Genomic DNA, 25,187 nt, shown 5'->3' on the forward strand with positions numbered 1-25,187 from the left:
TTGGGGCATATCAGGGCAACCCCCTCCCAATTCCCACCCAGGGCGGCAGAAAGCCCACTAGGAACCAACTTTGTTTTAGCAATGTGCCTACCTGTCGATTTTGGGCCCTAATGCAGCTGGCACATAGGGAAACCTTGCAAACCTGTACATTTTTGAAAACTAGACACCAAGGAGAATTCAGGATGGGGTGACTTGTCTGGCTCTCACCAGGTTCTGTTACCCAGAATCCCTTGCAAACCTCAAACTGTCAAAAAATATATATTCTCCTCACATTTATGTGGTGGAAAGTTCTCGCAGCTGCATGGATCCACAAAATTCCATACACCTCGCATTCACCAAAGTCTTCCAAGAAAAATGGCACCTCACTTGTGTGGGTAGGCCTAGTGCCCGTGATAGGAAACGGGGCAAAACGCAACGTGGACACACCACATTTTCACAGTGAAAACTGACCCTTTTTTTGCAAAGTGCCTAGCTGTAGTTTTTTAACCCTAGCTCTGTCGGCACCTAGGGAAACCTAGCAAACCTACACATTTTTTAAAACTAGACAGCAAGAGGAATCCAGGATGGGGTAACTTGTCTGGCTCTCACCAGCTTCTGTTACCCAGAGTCCCTTGCAAACCTCAAAATGTGTCCAAAAAAACACACTTTCCTCACATCTTTGTGGTGGCAAGTTCTGGAACCTGTGTGGATCCACAAAATTCTACCCACTCTGTGTTCCCCAAAGTCTTCTGAGAAAAATGGTACCTCACTTGTGTAGGTAGGCCTAGTGCCCGCGACAGGAAGCGGCCCAAAACGCAACGTGGACACACCACATTTTCAAGGTGAAAACTGACCCTTTTTTGCAAAGTGCCTAGCTGTAGATTTTGAATCCTAGCTCTGCTGCCACCTATGGAAACCTAGCAAACCTATACATTTTTTTAAACTAGACACCCAGAGGAATCCAGGATGGGGTAACTTGACTGGCTCTCACCAGCTTCTATTACCCAGAATCCCTTGCAAACCTCCAAATTTGTCAAAAAAACAAATTTTCCTCATATTTCTGTGGTGGAAAGTTCTGGAATCTGCCTGGATCCACAAAATTCCACCCTCCCTGCGTTCCCCCAGGTCTCCCAATAAAAATGGTACCTCACTTGTGTGGGTGGGTCAAGAACCCGCGACAGGCAAGGGTCCAAAACGTATTGAGGAGACATCAAAATTATCAATCACAAAACAACCTTGTTTTGCAAGGGGGGTCCCATGAGTTTTTGGTCCGGTGCTCGGTGGCCATCTAGAGAAACCAACCAAACCCACACATTTTTTCAGCGAAATTTGAGGTTTGCAGGGGATTATGGGTAGGAGAATGCTGGGGGATCCACGCAAGCCATACCTCACTGAACTCCCCCGGTTGTCTAGTTTCCAGAAATGTGTGGGTTTGGTAAGTTTCCCTAGATAACCGCCAAGCCTCGGGCCAAAAACTCATGGGACCCCCCTTGCAAAACCAGGTTGGTTTGTGATAGGTAATTTTGATGTCGCCTCAATAGGTTTTGGGGCCTTACCTGTCGCGGGTACTTGACCCACCCATGCAAGTAGGTACCATTTTTCTCAAAACACTTGGGGGAAAGCGGGGTGGGTGGAATTTTGTGGATCCACAGAGATTCCAGAACTTTCCACCACAGAAATGTGAGGAAAATGTGTTTTTTTGACAATATTTTAGGTTTGCAAGTGATTCTGGGTACCAGAACCTGGAGAGAGCTAGTCAAGTCACCCAATCCTGGATTCCTCTGCGTGTCTAGTTTTCAAAAATGCATAGGTTTGCTAGGTTTCTGTAGCTTCCGACAGAGCTAGGGTTCAAAAACTACAGCTAGGCACTTTGCAAAAAAAGAGTCATTTTTCACTGTGAAAATGTGGTGTGTCCATGTTGCATTTTGCGCCGTTTCCTGTCGCGGGCACTAGGCCTACCCACACAAGTGAGGAACCATTGTTCTTGGAAGACTTTGGGGGACGCGGGGTGAGTGAAATTTTGTGGATCCACGCAGATTCCAGAACTTTCCACCACAGAAATGTGAGGAAAATGTGTTTGTTTTTTTGACAATTTTTTAGGTTTGCAAGTGATTCTGGGTACCAGAACCTGGAGAGAGCCAGTCAAGTCACCCAATCCTGGATTCCTCTGGGTGTCTAGTTTTCAAAAATGTATAGGTTTGCTAGGTTTCCCTAGCTGCCGACAGAGCTAGGGTTCAAAAACTACAGCTAGGCACTTTGCAAAAAAAGAGTCATTTTTCACTGTGAAAATGTGGTGTGTCCATGTTGTGTTTTGCGCCGTTTCCTGTTATGTGCACTCAGCCTACCCACACAAGTGAGGTACCATTTTTCCCAGGAGACTTTGCGGAACGCGGGTCGGTGGAATTTTGTGGATCCACGCAGATTCCAGAACTTTGCAACACAGAAATGTGAAGAAAATGTGTTTTTTTGGACAATTTTTTAGGTTTGCAAGGGATTCTGGGTAACTGAACCTGGTGAGAGTCAGTCAAGTCACCCCATCCTGGATTCCCCTGCATGTCTAGCTTTAAAAAATGTATAGGTTTGCCAGGTTACCCCAGGTGCCGGCAGAGCTAGGGTTAAAAATAAACAGCTAGGCACTTTGCAAAAAAAAGGGTGATTTTTCACTGTGAAAATGTGGTGTGTCCATGTTGCGTTTTGCGCCGTTTTCTGTCGCGGGCAATAGGCCTACCCACACAAGTGAGGAACTATTTTTCTCGGAAGACTTTGGGGAACGCGGGGTGGGTGAAATTTTGTGGATCCACGCAGATTCCAGAACTTTCCACCACAGAAATGTGAGGAAAATGTGTTTGTTTTTTTGACAATTTTGTAGGTTTGCAAGGGATTCTGGGTAACAGAACCTGGTGAGAGCCAGTCAAGTCCCCCCATCCTGGATTCCCCTGGGTGTCTAGTTATAAAAAATTTATAGGTTTGCTAGGTTTCCCAAGGTGCCGGCAGAGCTAGGGTTTGAAAACTGCAGCTAGGCACTTAGCAAAAAAGAGGTAATTTTTCAATGTGACAATATGGTGAGTCCACGTTGCGCTTTGCGCCGTTTCCTGTCGCGGGCACTAGGCCTACCCACACAAGTGAGCTACCACTTTTATTGGGAGACTTAGGGTATCACAGAATTGTAGAGCAACTGTTATTACATATTGACTTTCAATGCATTTCTGCCTTCCAAATGAAAGACAATGTGCAAAAAAGAAGTCATTTTGAAAAATGACCTACAATTCTAATGCTAGTATGGGTATTCCCAATTTCAAAAATGTGCAAATATTTACTGTTTCTAAACTCTATATTTTTTTTCCATTTCGGAAATACATTGGTGTCTTTCATACCGATTTTTCCATGTGTGCATTTTCCAAGAATAATTGCTATATACCCATACATAATAAAAAACAATCGCAAGTTGCTGCTCAGTTATTGGCTCTGGGTTCATCGGGTTCTCAGTGAATCTAAAAGTCCTAAATATCCCCACAACCAGAAAGGTCCAGTGGATGTAACGGTATATTGCTTTCAAACAGCTGTCATAATTAGAAGAAGTTACAGGTGAAAACGTTGACACAAATGGCTGTTTTTTTTCAACAATTTTTCAATCTTTCCTCTATTTAACTGTTAGGGGTCCATTAGGATGTAGGGCGGATCGTCTCCGCCCGCATGGCGGTGGCGATTCGCCCTACATCCATCCCCACCTGCCACCCATTTCTCCCCGCCATATTAGTATGGCGGGGGTACCGCAGCGGACGGGAAGACCGTCTGTCGCTTTTCCGCCCGGTCGACAAGTCGACCGGGCGGAAAAGGGTTTAATATGGTGGCGGTGTCTGCTAGACACCGCCATCCATATCAGGATGCAGGCGGGAGGCAGCCTTTCCATGGAGGCATGTGGATTTTCAAGTTGGGGGCCCATTACGGGCCCCCAGGATGTTGGGCGTGGGTGGGCACATGTGCATGCACAACATGCACTTTTGGCATTGCGGCGGGTGCTGCTGAAAGCACCACCCGCCGCAATGTTAAAAATGCGTAATGCACCCGCCAGTGTGGCAGGCACATCCTAATATCCCCCAAGGAACCGCCGCACATATGGCAGGCGGTCCTGTTTTCCGTCAGGATCCGCCCCTCATCCTAATGATGCCCTTAGTTTCTATAAAGAAACCTTGGAGGATCTACACAATGACCCCTTGCTGAATTCAGAATTGTGTCTACTTTTCTAAAATGTATAGATTTCCAGGATCCATTATTGCTTTCACACCCATTTGTACCATTAACTAGAAGGAGGTTGAAAGCACAAAAAATAGCACAAATAGGCTATGTCCAGGAAAAATGCCAAAACTTTGTAAAAAATGTTGGTTTTCTGACAAAAGTCTGCTTGTCCATGAATTCTGGGAAAATGGTGATTTCAGCACTACAACCCCTTTTTTGATACCAGTTGCAGGGAAGAAACAGACGCTTTAATCTGTAGCCCTTTTTTCCATTTTTCCCCCCAAAAACTAAATTTTGCTGTAATTTCTGGGTCCCCTCCAGGGGAATCCACAATCCCTGGGTACCTTTAGAATCCCAATGATGTTGGAAATAAAGGACGCAAATTTGGCGTGGATACCGTATGTGGTCAAAAAGTTACAGGGGCCTAAGCGCGAACTACCCCAAATAGCCAAAAATAGGTTTAGCACAGGGGGGAAAATGCCTAGCAGCGAAGGGGTTAATGCCAGGTTGAATTAAAGTCACCTTGTATGTCTTGCAAATGTGTAGCAGGTTGGTGCTGGTTTTGTTTTATGTCAGGGGAAAAACTGCAACAAAATGTGGGTGCACACACAGAAATAATTGGCTACCCATTCTGTTTCATTGAGGTGGTACACAGAAGAGGGCCTTGCAGCACCTCGAACAAGTCAAAGAAGCAATTTGACATTGATGAAGGTGAAGGAAAATGCTTACATTCACTTGAGCTCTACATATTTCTCGGCTCTCTGCAAGGGCGATGAGTGCAAAGGCAGTGAGAGATGCTTCCGGTTCATTATCACGGGCACCACCCTTTACGAGAAAAGGACCGAAAAACAAGTAGTTATAATTATTTAAAGCCAGAGGTACAAGATATTGCTAAAATTGCAAAACATTCTAAAACCATGCCAAAAAAGTGCAAAAACAGTTTGCATTCAATTTCTGGAGCTAAGAAATCCGTGAAGTCCAGCTTAACCCCGCACAAATTTGATTTGCATCTGGATGTTTTGTGCCTCTTGAAACAAATTAGGAAATTGCAGAATAGTTTGCCAAAGTGGTCTTTGTATTACTGTATGTAAATCTAGTATGCACTTGATTATAATGTGTTGACAATACAGGTCTGTTGACATCTTTAAGGCACAAAGTTCACTTTGGTCACTAAGGCTGCTGATGTTTTCTGAATCCTCTGTTGTTTTTGTGTTTCTGTTTTTAAACAGTGTCTCAGAGCACGTTGAAGAAGATACTTAGGGCCTCATGTAGGTAGCCAAATACCGGTCGGTAACGGCCGATTTTCGGTAATTATACCGTTACCGACCGGTATTTTGGCTATTGGTATGTAGGGGGACAAATTTTGGTTTCGGAATTTACCGAATCGGTAAAATTACCGATTCGGTAATAATACCGAATCGGTAATGTTACCCAATCGGTAACTTTTCCGATTCGGTAATTTTACCGATTCGGTAAATTCCGAAACCAAAATCGAGATGTAGGGGGAGTGTGTGGGTGTGTTTAAGAGTCGGTATTTACCACCAACTTATAGTTGGTGGTAAATAATTAATGTATGTGTTTATGCATTTTTACGCGCGTAGCAGTGTGCAATGTGGCATACATACATGCCCTTAGGGCATGTATGTGTGCCACATGTGCACACATGGCCGAATCAGGGGTGCAACAGGGTGTCAATGTGACACCCTGCCACCCTTGCATGTGTTCCCCCCATTACCGAATCGGTATTTACCGATTCGGTAATGAGGCATACCTTCCCATCAATGGGAAGGTATGCCTCATTACCGAATCGGTAAATACCGATTCGGTAATTACCGAATTGTAACGAATCGGTAAAAAATACCGACTCATTACCTACATACGAGTTACCACTTCTAAAATACCGATTCGGTATCGTTCGGTATTTTAGAAGTGGTAACTGGTATGCTACCTACATGAGGCCCTTAGTCACAAAATGGTGGAGTTCATGGTGATGTACAGTGGCTTCAGCATGAACTCCTTCTGGATCAATGCTCTTGACTGTCTTCCCCAAAATAAGCAAGTTAGCAGTTCCTCATGAGAAGTGTAAATTAGCACATACCATCATATCTGATTCGCTCACAGCCTGGTCCTCCTTGAAAATACCGTCTGGTTTCTGCTTGTTCAAGATAAGCCACTTCACTGCACCGCAGATCACGTCCTTCTGAATGCCGATCAGGTTGTCAGCCAAGGCGAAAATCTTGACCACATAGGCAGTCAGCCTGCAAGTGTGGACAAAATGATGAGAGACAGAAACTTGGTGGCAAGAAATCTGAGTGATAAGAGTATGCATAGATTTTCCTCTGGAAACTTGATTCTGGTGGTAGAATTATCTCCCCAAACACTTTTTGGAAACGTTTTTCTGTATTGTTGGATCTTCACTAATATATAACAACACTTGAAGATTTCGGCCCTGGTGTGTGATCTTTGAACAGTTTTTCATAAATATAACCCATATTTTTTTATGGAATAAAAGATGTATCTAAATACTGATAAACTATTGCAAAATACCTAAGGCTAACGTTTCTGAAATCAGAGTGTTTATCTTTGAACAATATACCCAAATAAACCTTAAAACTTACTTTAAAACAATACTGCAGCAGAAATTCTATGTTTGTTGTCTAAAAGTAGAAAACAATACAGCGCAAGATAGGTATCAACCATGGAAACTTGGAATTTGGCAGTGTTCCCTTAAAAAAGCCTGCACTTTCCACATTTCACCAAGCTTTGTATTGGCAGTTGACTCAGGGTCTTAGATCTCTTTTCTGTCTCATGCAAGAAGAGTACCTGAACACTGAGCATGTTTGTTGACCGTTCTGAGAGAAACAAAACCTGATCTGGTTAAATTTTTAATTTGACTTGATGTCTTTTGCAAACAGGAGTGTTTTCAACAAAAAATTCTGATTGGATTCACTTTTTGTCAGAGGAAGTTTCACCATGCAAATACGTTTAGCTAAGTGTCTCATGTGTGGCCGAAAGAAGGCTGCAAATGCCTTTCAGGTACTCTCTGGCATCTGCCTACCTAACTTAAATTCCGAAGAAAACTGTTCTTTCTGTCAGAAGATGTCAAAAAGAAGTCTGAAGTAAGTGAACATATTCAGTTGAGGGAAAAAAGAAGCAACGTTTCAGTGGGGAGCAGTAAAAGCGAGAGTTATCAGGAAATGTGCACCTTTCTCCTTGCTCCTGAGTTCCAAGGAAATGTAGAAGAAAAGGTGTTGGACTTGGCCCTTTTTTCAGGGTCATCGTAGAACTTTTTGCCTTCCTCCTGTATTTTTTCTGACATGTTGTTGGTGGTTTTATGACACTGGGCACTTTACTACTGCTGATCGGTGCTAAAGGGTGTGTGCTCTCTTTTGTGAACTTGGTAAGATTGGGCTACACCTGTTTGGCATATTTAATTTACTTGTAAGTCCCATGTACAGTGGTATCCCATATAACTAGGGCCTGTAAATTATATGCTTCTAGTAGGTTAGGTGCACTGCTTGCGCCACCCACCGAAGTAGCCTTACAAACCTGTATCAGGTCTCTGCCACTGTAGGGCCTGAGCAAGCAGTTTACTGACGCAGTGACGTGGCATGTAAAGTGAATGCCACGTCTACAACTACCCATTTACTACATATAAGTCACCCCAAATGTAGGCCCTAGTTAGCCTTATGGGCAGGGTGCTGTGTAGGTAAAAGGTAGTTTTCAAGGAAATGAAGAAGAAAAAGCATTCCTGACTTTTGCATCATTCCTATTCAACATTATAGCCATCAACATAATTATAAGGTTCCACGCGATTTGTTCACCATCAAAGACTGACAACATATCAATCACAACTTCAAAGAAGAGGTGCCTTTTGACGTCAACAACAACTAGTCACACATTGGCATTAACAAAATAAATGTTTTATTGCCACAGCTGATTAATGATTCTCGTGGTCGACCTGGTGCAAACTCCTTTCCAACCACCTCTACTTCTGCAACAGCTTCTCTTGCCACTGGTCATCACTCCAAGGAAAATGTCATTCTCTCTTGGAGATAAGAGGCTATTTCATCTATAGAAGTCTTTTATGTCTAAATTATTCTCTTCATTTCCACCACTGAATCATCCGTTTCAGAAGCCTAGGGCACCTTGCACTCGACTCAGGCCGAAGACTTTAGTCCCTGATGCTGACTGAAACACACTGTCAGCGAAATCCTTTGAAATGTAAATGCAAAAGAATGCCAACACCTTCTACTCCCAGGAGGGAAACTGATACTGACACATCAGATTTGTTGAAAAATGTATACAAGCCAACTTCTCCAGTAGGATCTCTTCCAAGAGATTTGCTGGAGAACGACATCACCAAATTTCACGTGGTATGAGCAGTGAGAAAGGAGATACAGAACTACATAAATCCTTGGAAGGTCTGCAGACAACTATATTTTTGATTTAGGGCCCCCTGCAACCCTAGAGAAGTGATAAGACTTCTCCTTTCAGTGCTGCCAGGATTCACAGCGTTAAACACTTTGAAATTTCTAACTCTCCCAACTGCCAAAGCAGCAGCCCCAAGACTACTAAAAAGTGTAGATCACGGAAGTATGATTTCTCTTTCTTAAAAGTTTCTCTTAAGCCACACGCTTTGGGTGAGAGAGCACTATTTAACTGCACAGGCAACATCTGTGCCTCCTGATAAGGAGAGCAAAGAAACAGATGAAAGGAAAGTGTGTAGTAACGCGGGTATGGTGGGCAAACAATCAGTAATACAGCAGTGTTTAGTGCGTTTCAATACTTGGTTATGTAGACTGATGCAGCGACTCTAGGAAGAAACTCCCTAAGAAAAATGACAGACTTACATGCGATCTTGAACGAAAGCCTGCTGGTTTCAAAACAGATCTACAGTGATACTTCAGGCTCTACTGTTCAAAATCTTCCATTTTCGATGCTTTTGAATTTCCTTTTGAGCTTTTTGGTCCCCCACATAGATGAGGAAGTGTGAAGGAAGACCTCGTCGTCGTCCCGGCTCTATGTTCTTCCTCTCTGTAGTCTTTGCTTTATTTTCCTTCGATGAAACTCGTGCTCTTCTTCTTTCTTCGTTCAAACTCTGGAGCTTCTCGTTGACGATCGAGACCCAACAGCGGAAAAAAGAATCTGAAGATTGCGTCCCAAAGGTGGGACTTCCGCAGGAAGCACGCTGACGTCACGAGAGGTACACCAAATGGTGGGACGTCGTCGCCCACCTGGGCTACGAAAAAAAAAAAAAAGAAAGACTACGAATCCGGACCCAATCACCAGATCGCGGAATAATGCACAGCATAGTGAATCCAGAAAGATTCACGCTGCAAAAGAAAGTATTCTTTACATCCCACTATAAACCAAGGAATAGATGCAACAACCAACATCAGAAAAGGGTTCAGACCACTCACCGGCAGCACTAACAGCGTCAACGGCAACGTCAGTCCTAAAAGCACAGGAGTACATCTAGGAGCAGAGGAATCAGCAACCAAAGGCCTTGAAAGAGAAGCTCCATCCCACAATAAGGCAAGGACTTCCAAACACCCCTCCTATGGGCCCTCATTCGGAAAGTTGTGGGTATCACACATCACCTCAAAGAATGGCGAAGAGCAAGCAAAGACAAATTGGTGCTCAATATCATGCATGAGTGGTACACTTTTTCTTTTCAAAACACAGCTGCCAGTGTTTCCATCAAAGAAAGTGCCCTCATCTCAATATTTTGCATAAGAATACAAACACCTTTCAACAGCAGTAGCTACTGGACCTGTTCAACCCTCCCTGACAGAGAAGGGAATTCATTCAAGACATTTCTGTATTCAGAATAATGCTCCAAAGAGTGGAATCATATCAATACCAGCCCTGACGATTTCAAGCAAGTGGAGTAGGAAGGAAATGATTCATATATAAGCACGGTATCAAAAGTTCTCTCTCCTCCATTGGAGAAGTGCACAAGAAATCTGCAAGATGCCTCCTTCAACATTCTCATGGCAGGAGAAAACAGGACATGTCTAAGGTCTGTGGCTGAGAAGTCATATTTTCAGTATAACATTTTTCCCTTCAGCCTGGCTCCACATTTGTTCATGGTAGTGTTGGTGGCACACTCTGGTTGTATTTGTGTCACATTCTAGATGAAAAAATACCTTCATCTATCTGTACTATGCTGCCTCCTCTCAATTGCCTGGGGGATCGGGTTGATTTCCTGAAATAAACCTAAAGTCCTGTGCAAATTCTAAATTACCAAGCATCTTCACTGAGTGCAAGCAAATAAAAAAAGTGTTTCCTTCAGAGGTGACAGTATTACCAACATTTTAGAAATGTCCTGGACTCCAGGCAAATATTCACCCAACTTTCCTTCTGAGCTCCACTTATTCATGCATTTTCATCATCCTGAATGAGTATTGACTGGAAACCACGGCAGCAATGTTTGGAGATCAGTGGAGCCAATAGTAAGGCAGCTGCAAAGACAAACTTCTACTGTTTCAGACAGAGAGAAGGAGCAAGGCAGTCTCTGCCTTTGGTGGTGCCTCTGGAGGCATTTAAAGGAAGAAATGCTGTTTCACTACGATTTACGGAAGCCATGGATACTACAGGATGTATTCCTGAGAGTATAGGGAGTGTTCCTTTGTGCTCTGATGATACATGGTGTCTAGTCCAGAAATGAAATGAAATACCATCTCAACCTGCTATAACTGAGGGAAGTGCATATAGTCCTCGAGGATTTCCTCATGTGTCTGACAACAACAATCTTTTTGAAATAGACAACATCACCTCTCACTCTTACTGAAACAGACAAGAATGTACTAAATTGCTAACCCTTTCTGTGAAAGCTGTATCACTTTGGAGGAGGCTCATTGCAAGAAATTGCACTTCATCTACCAGGCACCAAAACCAAACGGACTCACTGAGGAGGATTTACCTGGAAAATCCCAAATATTGCTAGGCTTTAGGATGGGTACAAATATGTAGAATGGGAATGTGATACTCAGCCTCAAAGAGTACTGGGGTTCCTGAGAAATTGCCAGTACAAGGCATGATGGAATATGGAAGCTGATGGCTACTTAATAGAGCTGCTGGACTTGGCCTTCTCTGCAGGGTCAACCCCAAACTTTGCTTTCACCCCTCCTATTATTTTCAGGATTTATATATGTTGGCCTTGGGACTCTGTGTACTTTGCCATTTCTAACCAGTGCTAAAGTGCTTGTGCTCACTCCATAAAACATGGTAAATTGGCTTACACCTATTTGGCATATTTAATTTATGTATACGTCCCTAGTAGGGTGGTATACCATCTGGCCAAGGCCTGTAAATTAATGGCCTCCAGCACATATTGTGCCACACACTCAAGTAGCTCCTTAAACCATAATCCAGGTCTACCATTGCTGCCTGAATGCAGCTTTAAACTGCCAAATCGACTTGGCAAAATAACCGCCACACCAAGCCTTAAACACCCCATGTATTACCACTATGTTACGTCCTAGGTAGCTCATAGGGCAGGGTGCATTATAATGAAAAGCTTGGACATATACTTTTTAAGTTTTAAATTTCCTGATAGTGAAAAACTCCTACATTTGTTTTTCACTCCTTGAGGCCTTCCTCTCCCATAGGATAACATTGGGTTGACTTATTACATTTAAGTGCTAATGTATCATTGGGAATAGGTAAAGATTTCATGTTTGGTGTCTGAGAAATTGTAATTTAAAATCCATCTCAATGGTAAAGTCGGATTTTAAGTCACAGTTCTGAAAATGCCACTCCTAGAATGTTGGCATTTTCCGGCTCCAGTTATTTGGTGCCTGCAGCCTGTTCATGGGTCACATGACTGGGTGTAGTTGGCAGTTGAACTTTGTTTATTCCTCCCACACAAACACACAATAAAGGGATTAGGTGTGCCTGGATAGGCCATCACACAAAAAACTTGTAACCTCTGCATTGTTCATGCAGACAGTCTGGAGCCAGGACAGGGACGGCAGCAAATTCCAAGGACTTCAAAGTAGGATATGTAGAAACTTTTCCTACTGCAAAGAAGGCGCCAGGTATGAAAATAGGACCTATAAAGGAAAACAAAGAGGGGAGTAGAGAGGTACCACTCAGCGAGTGGTGGAGGTGGATACTTCCTCCCGGTCAATAGTACATAAACAAAGGGATCCACCCACGAGTACAAGAGATCACTCGATTACTCAATGTGTATCCCACGGTCGTGGAGAATACACATTATTTGTTTAAATACCCCTCACACACCAAAAGGGCCCTTGGTGTCATGCTTCATCATAGGGGTCTTCCTGCCCCTCTACGGGACAGGGCGTGCTACGACCTACGAATACGCGGGAGCACTGTTGTTAATGAGACAGCTATGTGTGATGCGGGGGTGTGAGAGGAAGGGTCAGGAGTGGATAAAGAGTGAGTTAAAAAATACCTGGCTCTCAGGTCTAGGAAAATTTATTCTGCCGGTCGAGCTGGTATTATTAAAAGGTGGGGTGAGGAGGGTATAAGCCTCAATGAGCTATAACTCCCAGTGGTGTCGACATGTTTCGAAGCTTCCCCAAGCTTCTTCGTCAGGACCGTAAGGATCCCTTCCTGTCACTAACTGTGTTGTGTTTATTTCTGGAGCTCTAACACCTCACTGGAGCTCCTGTGTATCTGGGGCGATAATTCCACAGCTGTAACTATCAGATACCTCTCCGTCTCCAGTGGGAGTGTTCCTCCCTCCTAATGTTATGAATGTGGATTCCATCTATTTATTCTGGGAATCAATCCATATAACTGTGCTTTTTTGCCACTCTGTCAGATCGTCACTAATGATATGGGGCTATGTAATCTATCACTATTGTGAACCCTTTCTTTTCCATGTGAGGTTATACCACTCCCTCCATACACATAGACTGAGTGCAAGTTTATACTCCTCTTGCCCTCTATTATTACGCTCTCTCAAAATCCCTTTGGTCACTTAAACTGCCAATCTTTCGACCCTTTATGTGCATTGATATAGAATTCATGCGGGCACTTAGTTTGGACACCTATGTCCCTAAGGTCCATCTCCTGTAATTCCAGGCTCGATATGGGTCGTCTGGGGGACCATTTTGATCACTAGTCCCAGTAAACTACAAACAACTTCCTCGACTTTCCCTGTGGGAGCCTAGACGGGTAAATAACTATGGCATTTACTCTGTTTCAGCTCTTTTGCAAAATAAGTTTTTTTGCCTATTTATGAGTCAGGCATTGTATTTGGACACCCCGGTCCATCTCCTTGGGTCCTTCCATCTTCAGTCATGGCCCAGTCAATCAGTAGGAATGACCCGGACGGTCCACTTCCGTTTCCGGGTCCTTACGTGCAGAATCAGCGCGCATTGGGCATTCACTTTTTTCGCGCTTTTTCCCTAATTGATGCAGCTATTTAAACATAGCACCCTCCGATTCAGTTCCATCGACGGAGCCGACCGGGGTGGTTGATCTGGCGGGACACTGATCCCTGGAGTCGTAAGTACGGCGGTTTCAGTGGAAATTGATAATTCGTTTTGACAACGCTAATATTTTTAATCATTGGCCAACTTTGTCCTCTTTGGTTCCTCTCTTCATGCAGGTGGCCTATTTGGCACGCCCACCACTCGGTTTACGAGCTCATGAGGTTACTTATCTTCTGCTAGCAAGTATGTCTATACCTTTGTGGGGATCTTTACTGTGACATGGATATACATTGAACTATATTTTTTTCAAATAGAGTGTGTGCTTTCTGTTGTGTGCGTGTGTTATGTTTTATGTTGTATGTCCATTTATCACACAGTGACTTCACCACAGATCACGTGATAACGTTATCGATAGCGTTAAAGAGACCAGCACCCTTCACTTTTTTTACAGATCACCATACTCACGGAATGGATTGAGTTACTTCCTATTTAATTAATTCGCCTTTTATTTCCTCTAGGTTAATAGGACTATGTAAGACCTATTAAGGCATTTATTCCGTGGAGGTTATTTACTTCCTTTTACATATCATTTAATTTTTTCATCTTTTTTATAAACACAACACAGTTAGTGACAGGAAGGGATCCTTACGGTCCTGACGAAGAAGCTTGGGGAAGCTTCGAAACATGTCGACACCACTGGGAGTTATAGCTCATTGAGGCTTATACCCTCCTCACCCCACCTTTTAATAATACCAGCTCGACCGGCAGAATAAATTTTCCTAGACCTGAGAGCCAGGTATTTTTTAACTCACTCTTTATCCACTCCTGACCCTTCCTCTCACACCCCCGCATCACACATAGCTGTCTCATTAACAACAGTGCTCCCGCGTATTCGTAGGTCGTAGCACGCCCTGTCCCGTAGAGGGGCAGGAAGACCCCTATGATGAAGCATGACACCAAGGGCCCTTTTGGTGTGTGAGGGGTATTTAAACAAATAATGTGTATTCTCCACGACCGTGGGATACACATTGAGTAATCGAGTGATCTCTTGTACTCGTGGGTGGATCCCTTTGTTTATGAAAATAGGACCCTCTGACCCACTCTTCAGTTTACTTTCGGGACCTCTGGAAGTACTCTGTTGCTGCGACCTACTGTGTTGTTCAGAGGATTGCTTTGCTGCACCTGCAGGGACTATTCTGCCATCTGAAGTCTGCCTTGTACCCTCAGAGACCTGCCCTGCTGTTTGAGCCCATATCCACTTCTTGAGCCAAGAACTACCAATGTGACTCCATGGGCTAGTTGACTGGCCGCCTAATAAGAGCCCAGGGACAGAAAAGGCTCTAACCGTCTTGAACTCACACCTGGACCCATTATGAATGGGTCCGAACTCCCCAAAGACTGCCCATTCAGTCCTGGACCCTTCATTGCTTCATTGTGTTGTTAAATGTGCCCAGATAGCCAAACCGAAATCTTGGGACTTAAAATATTTTGGGGCTAAAGTTGCTTTGAGAACCGAGAAGAGACAGGGACCAACAAGCTTGTCTATCTACCCATGTTGCATCACCGGTCGGCCTGACTTCTCAGCAGCTCCCTCTACATTCTTCTCCACTGCAGCAAATCCTGTTCAGCAGTCCTTTTCCAAAGGTGTATTCAGCCACGTGGAACTCTCATCAGCTCATGCCTTCAATTTCATCCCCCTATAGATGTTTGACTTCCAACAAAGCGGCTAAGTCAGAACGTAGAAATCTTCACCGTGACCTCATCCAGTGGCTCCCCAAAGACAACTCCTCCTACTCAGACACCCACCTGCAGCTTTGCCCCCTGAAGGTCTGCTTTCTAGCTTCTCAGAGACTTTTTCTAGACTAGTCCTTGCATTTAAAAATGCAGTTTGTTCTCTATAGACACAAGGTTTACATATATTTTAAAAGTGTTCCAGGAACCTGCTTATTGGTGGATTCAATCAAGAGTATATGATTTTACTAAAGTTAACTCTGGTAGGGGAACTGTTCCTCCCTGGCTTGGCACTGCCGGTATCCTCAAATAGCCTCCTTCAGGTGGCATATGAGTACTATCACAGAGCACTGTGGCTCCTGCTTTGGATTTCTGGGTACATGCCAGAAATTCTCCTCAGCTCCGTTCATATCTTCTGATCCTCTGTAGACCATATGGGAATGGAGCTCTGGGACCCTACAGGGGTTGCTACTCTAGGTGACCTCTTCCATGATGGGGTACTCATCCTGTTCAATCTGTTGAAGGAGCAAACGGGTCTCCTAGCTAGTTAGTTCTTGATGCACAGGTGCCTTGCAGCAGAGTTAGAGCGTTTGTGGGGCATCACTGATACAGAGCCTACCTCCACACAATTGGAAATGGGCATCACCTGATTTACTGGCTTACAAAAGCCATTTTCAATAAGCTGCAATACCCATTGGCAACACTCTGGCACACCAGGCAGCAGGGCATTCTGTACGCACTGACCCAAAAGCAGTGGCACAGGTCACTGTTGTACCAGTGAAAGGTCTCCCGCAACGCCTGTTTTCAGTACATTCAACATGACATATTGCACAGAGCCTAACTGACACTGGCCAAATTTCACAAAATATAGTATACCCTGCAGTAACACCCTAGTGTCCTCGATGTTGCGCCCTAGTGCAGATGTTCTGCAGCTGTATGAGAGCATGCATGCTTTGGGCGGTAGTATGTGCAGCCCTCACCTGGGTTACAGGCAGCTCTTCCCTGGATGATGTGACCTGCTGCACCTTTACAGGAGTAGAAGAGTGTGCATTGCCTCTAACCAATGTATAGACTTGCCGATTCTACTTGTCAGGTGGGCAATTGCAATGCAGTGGGAGACCCAACACTCCCGAGTGCAGCGCTGAAGCAAGCAATGGCTATATGCTGTGGCAGGGGAGAGGTGGTGCCACTCTGCAGCGAAGAGGTGTGGGGACTGCAGGGACGCCTCATTGCAGCCACATAGGATGGGTTCCTCTCCATGCTTCAAGGAACCTCCGAGTGTGACGATAGTTCCACATAATTGGACACAATAGACATCATTTTGGGGCACACGCCTCCATACATCTGACTTCACCTACAGAAGCCATAGAGGGGTTTCATACCCATTATCATAAATCAATACCCAGGACATAGGCACTTTTCTGCCATCTTACTATGACCAGTTGCCTATCCTGCCGGGTTAGGCTGCCCCCAACCCTGGAAGATTATGGGGTGGGTGACAGCTGGGTTTTGTGCATTCCCTCCAGACAGTCGCACAGAAAGGGACCTTAGGTGTGCCCGATGGTCCATTCACATCCTCATGGGCCATTAACATTCTGATTGGCCATCCTAGGCAGCATGGGAGGGAGGAGCTGATGCGTGCACCTGAATGGGCTGTGCCTGTCCTCACACAAAGAGCTGCATAACCCCCTGCTGTGAATCTGGGCAGGATGGGCATGTACTTTGCGCACTTCAAAGGCCTCTTTTTTAAGTCTCCTCACTTCAAAGGCACAACTACGTATAAGTACTGGACCCCTGACATAACCAACTCAGTACTCTTCTGGACCTGTGAAAATTCTACCAGGAAGAAGGACTGCTAGGCTGCTGTAAAACTGCCACTCTGCTAGTCTGCTGTTCTGGAAGAACTTATTTTATGATGTGCTGACCTACCTGCTTCCCTCCTTCTCTTGGTGAGAAAGATTGGACCTGAATCACTTGAACCCTGAGTTGCTCAAAGGGCTTGTTTCCTGTTGGAAGTCTAAGGGACATCAAAGTCTGCACTTCTTTTTTTCCAACCAGCACCTGAACTCTGCCATCTGTGAGTCCTACTTTGCCAAGTGGTGTCAATCTAGTCCAGGGCCCTTGGGAGTGGACTTTCTTTGCTACAGCATACAAATCCATGCATCGTCGTCTTTGTGCCGGTCGGAACCAATGCATCTCCTTCGGCACCGATGCTTGGGTGCTTCGAGAACATCACATCGCCATCTGAGCGGCTCGACAACTATGCATCGCCTTCATCACAAGGGTTTGGTGACAATGCATCTCCAACTGCGCGACTTGGAACCAATGCATTGCTTGCAATCCTAAGGATCAAGGCCAACGCATCACTTCCGACTGCTCCTCGCGGCTTGTTTCTCATAATCAACGTATCCTTCGAGAAGGTACTGTTTGCAGCGGGTCCTGCGTGACTCCTGTATCAGACCTGAGCTCCATCGTTGTGAGCCTGACTCTTCAGATTTAAGCCGGTGCAGTGCGACCAGATTGCCCCAGTTGGCGCTTAAGGTTTTTAAGCACTGTATTGCATTTAATCTTTCAAAATTCCTATCTCCAGTTCTACTTATTGGATTTTTGTCGTTTTTGTCTTGTTGTGTTCCTTAAATTACGCTCTATTTGGATTTTTTGTGTGGTGTTTTCACTGTTTTACTGTTTTAAGTGTTGCACAAATACTTTACAAATTGCCTCTTAAATTGCCTCTTAAATTAAGCCTGCCTGCTCTGTGCCAAGCTACGAGAGGGTGAGCACCGGTTAATTTAGGGTGTGTATCTGACTTACCCTGACTAGGATTGTGGTCCCTATTTGGACAAGGTGCATTCCTCTGCCAACTAGAGACCCAATTTCTAGCATGCAAAAAAAGTAATAATTAAATAAATGACAATGTATTAAACAAACAAATTTACATACAAAATATGATTCCCACATTTCAATAATCTCCTAATCCTTTTCCAATAAAAACCCATAATCGTTCCTGAAACATATTAACATATATATATTATTTAATACATAATTATAAATAATCATTAAAAATGCATTTATAATTTTTCAAAATTGCAAAAAAAGAAATAATAACACACAAATGAACCTACAACACAAATAAAATTGTTTTTTTTTAAAAGTATATACATTTTACAAAATGTTTTTTACACCAATATTAAAAACAAGTCTTAAAATTATATTCTTACCTACGATATTCATGTCCATGATATTTCTGACATCACATTTTTTCTGGACTCAATATTTATGTATCATATTTTTAATTCGATATTTTTTCAAAACTCCCTGAAAGATACTTGAGACTATTGCTTCTAGGATCAGAATTGCTCACTTTGGCCTCAAGAGATGTTTTAAGGCAAAGTGGGCAATTGCCCAGGGCCCCGAACTTCCAAGGCCCCCACCACTCCTACACAATAGAAATTGAACTTTCTCTGTAGCTCATTTCTATGTATTTTTTTATCTCAAACTTCAGCATATAAATTGATATTGTTAGGCAACATAGGGAGGCTTGGCCACCCTTCAGCCACATTTCCGGGCTTAAAAAGTATATTTCAACCCATCCAAATGTCATTTCAAAGCACCAGTCAATAAGCCCTAAATGCCAACGTGTCTCCAATCCAATTTCCAACAGATCTAGCGTTATTTTCTAGACCAACTAGCAATAAAACATAATTTCAAACTCTGACACCGTATCCTCTGCATCCTCACCATGTAGACAGAATATTTCTAGAGCACACACCAATGGTGCCACACCTGAGTTCTGACTTCCAGCATCTAAGACTGTCAGATTCAAGGAAGACTGTCTGTCTTTACTAGGGCAGCAATTCATACCCATTGCAGCTCTGCTTTGGGATCTCTCCTTTGAACCGGTGGGTCTCGAGTCCTGAGCCTGGCTTCTGAGGATTCCCTCCTCACAACTTCAGAAACATCCATCAACGGATTCAAGCATTTCTAATTCTATTTAGTCATAGGTCATGCAGTGCAAAGATGATCCAAAGGTGTGAGAGCACTTTACAAATAAAAACTATAATCAAAGTTATGTACAAAATACACAATGGGACAGGCAACAAGTAAAACATTGCATGATGTATTATAATTGCATATTAATTACATGATTCTTGTTAGGTGGAAAGGGCAACCTCTAATATAAATTCATAATTGAAAATTATCAACTTAGATTTAATATAGGAGTTTAAAATATGTGACTACAAAGACCAGTGTTATTTAAAAATAGTCAGAGAAAAATAACTATGTATGGTGGAACTATGACAGGGGATGGGTTGACATTCTGGAAAGAGACACCGTACTGAAGACAAGAAATCGCAAAATAGGAAGAGTGTATAATTAGGTAGTGTATTGCCAGTTGTTCTTATAGAGTGGAGTACAAATAAGCAAAGGATCTCCTGACTAAGACTATAAGAATCAAATGAGTGAAAAGACATTTGAGTCACGTTGAAGGTCACTGGTTAGGATGAATCCCAGGGTGAGTGAGGTGTCACATACTGAACAAGTAGTAGAGGTAGAGAGGTCACTCGGAAGCTGAATTGGAGCTCTCAGATGAAGTGATCCTCCAGAGGTTATGTCGGCTCCTGCTAGAACTCAAAACAGTGACAGGTCGGTTCTCGGTGAAAGGCGTGGACTCCACTCTCCCACATTTTGACTTATTGAAGAAAGTTGCTGGGGGAATTGAAAGAAGCCTCAACGGCAGATTGAGAGCAAAAAAGCAATAGTTAGAAAGGAAGAAGGATGGAGTATGGAGGATGTAACAGCACATTATCAGGCTGTGATAGGGCTTATTGGGCAGAGGGGGAAAACAGGGGCACAGTAAGGTTCTGACTATAGGCTATGTTAATGAAAATAATCTTACACGAGCCCATATAATTGTGAATTAGCATTACATTCTAATGCAGGTAGTCACCTTACCAGGTACTTCCAGGTTTGTGTTTATAAATAGCAAAAGCAGAGTCATCCCTGCGGTGAGTCAACTGCTGTATGTAACCTAAAAGAGGAAAAGATGAAATCAAGGTTAAGTGAGATCTGCTATCCAGATACATTTAATTTGTCACAAAACCTACTTCCTACTGTGGCTATGAATTGTGCGACAAGATTGCTTTTCACTGGGTATGGGGTGCACAACCTATTAGCTTCAGTGAGTGTTAATGTTTTCTTTAATGGTTCTCCATGAATTTCTTTTCTTTATTTCAAAAGCAATAAAAACCTTTATATAAAAAAAGGTAACTCAGATAATCCTGGATACATTGAAACCTGTGATGTGGGGTGTTCTTGAGGGTTTCTCTCTTTTTCCTCTACTGTTCAATCCTTATGTCACTTCACTGGCTCATCTGCTGTATAGACAAGACTCCGAGTTTCACATTAATATAGATAATACTCAGATAATTTTAAGTATTTGAGAGTGAGGAAGATTTGAGGACCTTGCTGCTCCCTTCTGCAGTTGAGGAGATGGTGAATAAACACAAACTGACTGAAACCCCTGCATTCTGGAAATTCTCCAGACAAAATACTACCCAAATCAATGGAATGCTAATATCTGACATTACTGAACATGTGGTCAAAGTGTTCTTCCAGGCGAAATTGTTTGGAGCTTAGGCATCCTCATTGACTATAATTAATCTTTCACCCCTAACATGCAATATTCAAAGCCTGTGTTTTTCATTTGTAAGCCTCCATTTTTGTTTCTTGCAGAATTATGGTCCTAAACAGATTTTGTGGGCTGAATTTTGTCACATTCTGTGGGGGTGCCTTCCACGACAGTGGCTATATTGCAACATAGCTAAAAGTTACTACTGCTAGAATCCTCTTCTGTCTAGGAAAACCTAATCATGTCTTGAAGAAGCCCAGGGAGCATCATTCTCTGCCTTTGCGTAGGGGCAACTTCTTTTAAAACTGTATGTGTCATACATCAAATTTATCATACTGCTTTGCCTTCTTTTCTGACTCGGATAGTTCAGAGGTATGAGCACTTATGTAAACATAAGTCTAATTCCTGGATGTTTTTGTTCACATTTAAAATGTTATGTATGTGATGGGGTAGATTATTCATTTCGCAAAGTGCAGACTTGTAGAGCTGTCTCTCTCTGTTATCAAAATCAGATGTGAATTATTTTACTCTTAAAAGAAAAAAAATAAAGATTAGGTTTATGACAATAAGGTTTGGATGGTGGAGGCGATCTGTAAGAAGTGTTTGTCTTTTTGCTTGATTGCCCTTGGAGACCTTTGAGATTGGAAGCTTCCACTTAACAAGCATCCAGTTAGATATACAAATGACTATCTTATGTGAGTGTCTTGTAGCAAGCCACTTTCTATACAGGCAAATTTTGGATGGTAACCCACCTCTATTACTGCCAAGTTCACGTTCAATGCACTGCAGCACCTTAACTACTAGATCTCCTATGACACTGACACCAATCTCAGCCTCCCACAGCAATGTAGCAATTATAACTCACAGAACCTTCCTCGATGCACCCTCTTGTGAGGGTGCTGCTCACCATCATTTATGTTCTTGATGGCTTCAGCTCTGCGGTCCACTCCTATGGCATCCCACTGTCCGGTTTTGTCCAGGAAGTGTGTTGCAATGACTACCGGGGTCATTTTCTTCATGTTCTGCTCTCCGCAGCCCCCAGGCAGCCTAATAAGATGCCCAAGTTTTGACCCATTGATGGAATACTCGATCAGCTGAGTGATGGGGGTTCCTGGTCAAAACAGGAAGACAGAAACAAATGTATCTTTCAGTACATCACCAGCTCTATACAGAGTGAGATTATTTTAGACGGTAAAAAAAAGTAAGGGACACGTTGCTTACATATAGCAATATTTTTCCACCTAAATAACGGTTATAGATGCTATCCACTATCCTGAAGTCTATTTACTGGATATAAAACTATCTGCGCTACTGTAAAAAAATGACTGCAAAAAATTTAGATTGACACAATATTAACCATGTATAAATATTTCTCAAAACAAATTTAAACCTGCATATAATCCCACTATCAAGTATGTGCACACAAATATTGTACTTCTACAGCCAGAATAACACGTTGAGTGACCTTAGCTGGATTTAGCTTAAAATGTATCAAAATATTTGAAGAGATATAGTTATGACAGGTCAATACTTCAAAGTAGCTATTCAGCAATGTATATTTTGTCACCCTCGCTCGGTCCACAACAAAATGTATAAATCTGCTCCACTAGATTTGCGTCTATGTTTGGGATAGTTTTACAATATTTGCCATTTTCATAAAATATTCAAGACGTACTCCTGGGAAGCTGCAACTGCTGCGCTGTTACAGGCATTGTTTGTTAATTAATTTGTGGAATCCTAGTTATGCCAATGTTACAGCAATATTACAAGATTAAATACAGTTTAGCCCTGATTCTAAATGGTGGTATTACACCCAAAGTAGTAAATCTTTGTGGAATTTTGCCACTCACAATTCCGAGTGCCCGGTGTCCCAGGCGTGGAATTACCAGGTCTGAAAATCCTAGACCTGTTCCTTTCAGCTCTGCAAACTAGAATATGTTATTTATTACCATTGCTGAGGTAGGAGTGGCACATCATGTCCCACTTGAGGCTTTGCCTCTCGAAAGCCATGACCTCTCTTTTACAAATAATGGTCACCGTGCCACCATCTTGATGTAGATGTGCTACTGAAAATTGGCATTAATTGTATGTCACTGCTATTTTTCCCACCTGACACTCAAAAAGATTTCAGACAGGTTCTCTTTGGTCATGACTTTGAATCTGGATCTATCTAACGATATCATTCTGAATGCATTTATCAATTTTTGAAATATAATAGAAAGGAGCGGAGTAATATTACACAATATAAACAAATAAATGCTGTAGTGCAAAAATAAATTTATGTTATTTGTTTTTATTTCTCATTCTTTATATTTCTTTATGTGATTCCTTTCTGATTATTTCTCACTTAATCAATCATTCAATAGTATTCCAATAAACTAATACAATTGATTTCATCTAAAGCATTACATGTACAACTGTTACATTAATTCAAATATAACATTCAAACAATATTCAAAATTCCAAACAATATCTTCAATCCGTTGAGTAAATATTGCTCAATGTATATAGCCATACCGCCGACGCGTTTCGTCCTATCGGACCGGCTGCGAGTTACGAAGATATACTGTTGCAAGAAAAATTGTCAGCGAACAGGAGGATAACAACCCAAGTTGAAATTGCAGGAATATTGATGGATGTTTGAATGTCTTAAATGGACAATGGTGGTTTCAAGCTACTGAGCATGATTATTGTACCGGATGTGGGAGTTATGAGGATATACTATTACAAGACTGAGTAATCGTATACAGAAGGATTGAATGGGATAAAAAAATTGTATTGACAAGAACTAAGCAACGGAGGACTAAACAAGAGTATTGGAGTAAAGGAGAGTTTAGTTCTGTAAGGATTGTTCCATATAATACGGAGCCCTGATGATGTCCTAGATAGGACGAAACGCGTCGGCTGTATGGCTATATACATTGAGCAATATTTACTCAACGGATTGAATATATTGTTTGGAGTTTTGAATATTGTTTGAATGTTATATTTGAATTAATGTAACAGTTGTCATGTAATGGTTTAGATGAAATCCATTGTATTAGTTTATTGGAATACTATTGAATGATTGATTAAGTGAGAAATAATCAGGAAGGAATCACATAAAGAAATATAGAATGAGAAATAAAAACAAATAACATAAATTTATTTTTGCACTACAGCATTTATTTGTTTATATTGTGTAATATTACTCCGCTCATTTCTATTATATTTCAAATGTTTTGTATTTAAGTGGCTTTAACAGTGGGCCACTAGGAAGTGAGCAGGAGACCATTAATTGTAAGGGAATAACAATATCACACTAGATATTACTCTCTGGTGCACACACAGTTGTAACCCTCATCGTTACATTCATATTATTGTATTTATCAATTTACATGATGCCGGTATTTTCATTTTATGAACGGATCCCTTCTGTCTTGTTTTTCCACTATCCTTACGATGACTGTCTCTCTCTAGTGGCTGCAACAAAACGGGCATTGAGGGGGAGCTGAGGGAGAGTGAGGGAATAAAAAATGCATTTAAAAACAAGCATTGGCATAGCCAATAGGTCTCGCTTTTGGGACCTTATAAGTATTTAGTTCTGCATCACAATATCCTTGGTGCAACAGCATTAACTGTTGCATGGTTAAACACTTATAAGGCCCCAAAGGCGAGACCTATTGGCTATGCCCATGCTTTTATTTATTTTTTTTTTTTTTTAAGTCAAGCAGTGCTATCAGGCTCCGGCTGCCACTTAGAGGTAGAGAGAAAGAGGTGTGTGGAAAGAGAGAGGTGTGTAGAGAGAGAGAGATGTGTGTAGAAAGAGAGGTGTGTAGAGAGAGAGAGAGGTGTGCAGAGAGAGAGAGTTGTGTAGAGAGAGAGAGGGTGTAGTGAGAGAGGGTGTAGTGAGAGAGGGTGTAGACAGGTAGAGAGAGAGCGGTAGAGAGAGGTAGAGGTAGAGTGGTAGAGAGAGAGAGGTAGAGATGTAGAGAGCGGTAGAGAGAGGTAGAGGTAGAGCGGTAGAGAGAGAGAGAGAGGTAAAGAGAAAGAGGTAGAGAGAGAGAGGTAGAGAGAGAGTGGTAGAGAGAGAGGTAGAGAGTGGTAGAGAGAGGTAGAGCGGTAGAGAGAGGTAGAGAGGTAGAGCGGTAAAGAGAGAGAGGTAGAGAGAGGGCGGTAGAGAGGGAGAGGTAGAGAGAGAGCAGTAGAGAGAGAGGTAG

At 42.6% G+C, this 25,187-nt stretch overlaps 1 protein-coding gene across 1 annotated transcript in view; it reads right to left on the minus strand.

Annotated features, from left to right (window-relative positions):
- The window catches only part of LOC146832981 (complement C3-like), a 1,056,379-nt gene that overhangs the window by 479,223 nt on the left and 551,969 nt on the right, over positions 1-25,187 (minus strand). Inside the window, exons 24-27 of the mRNA XM_085600524.1 lie at positions 21,896-22,099; positions 20,313-20,388; positions 6,314-6,473; positions 4,945-5,040 (exon numbers count right to left, since the gene is read on the minus strand). Coding sequence (XP_085456650.1) covers positions 4,945-5,040; positions 6,314-6,473; positions 20,313-20,388; positions 21,896-22,099 — 536 coding nt within the window. The remainder of the gene's footprint in view (positions 1-4,944; positions 5,041-6,313; positions 6,474-20,312; positions 20,389-21,895; positions 22,100-25,187) is intronic.

The sequence above is a fragment of the Triturus cristatus genome, chromosome 4_2 (assembly GCF_964204655.1).
Source record: "Triturus cristatus chromosome 4_2, aTriCri1.1, whole genome shotgun sequence".
Taxonomy (NCBI): domain Eukaryota; kingdom Metazoa; phylum Chordata; class Amphibia; order Caudata; family Salamandridae; genus Triturus; species Triturus cristatus.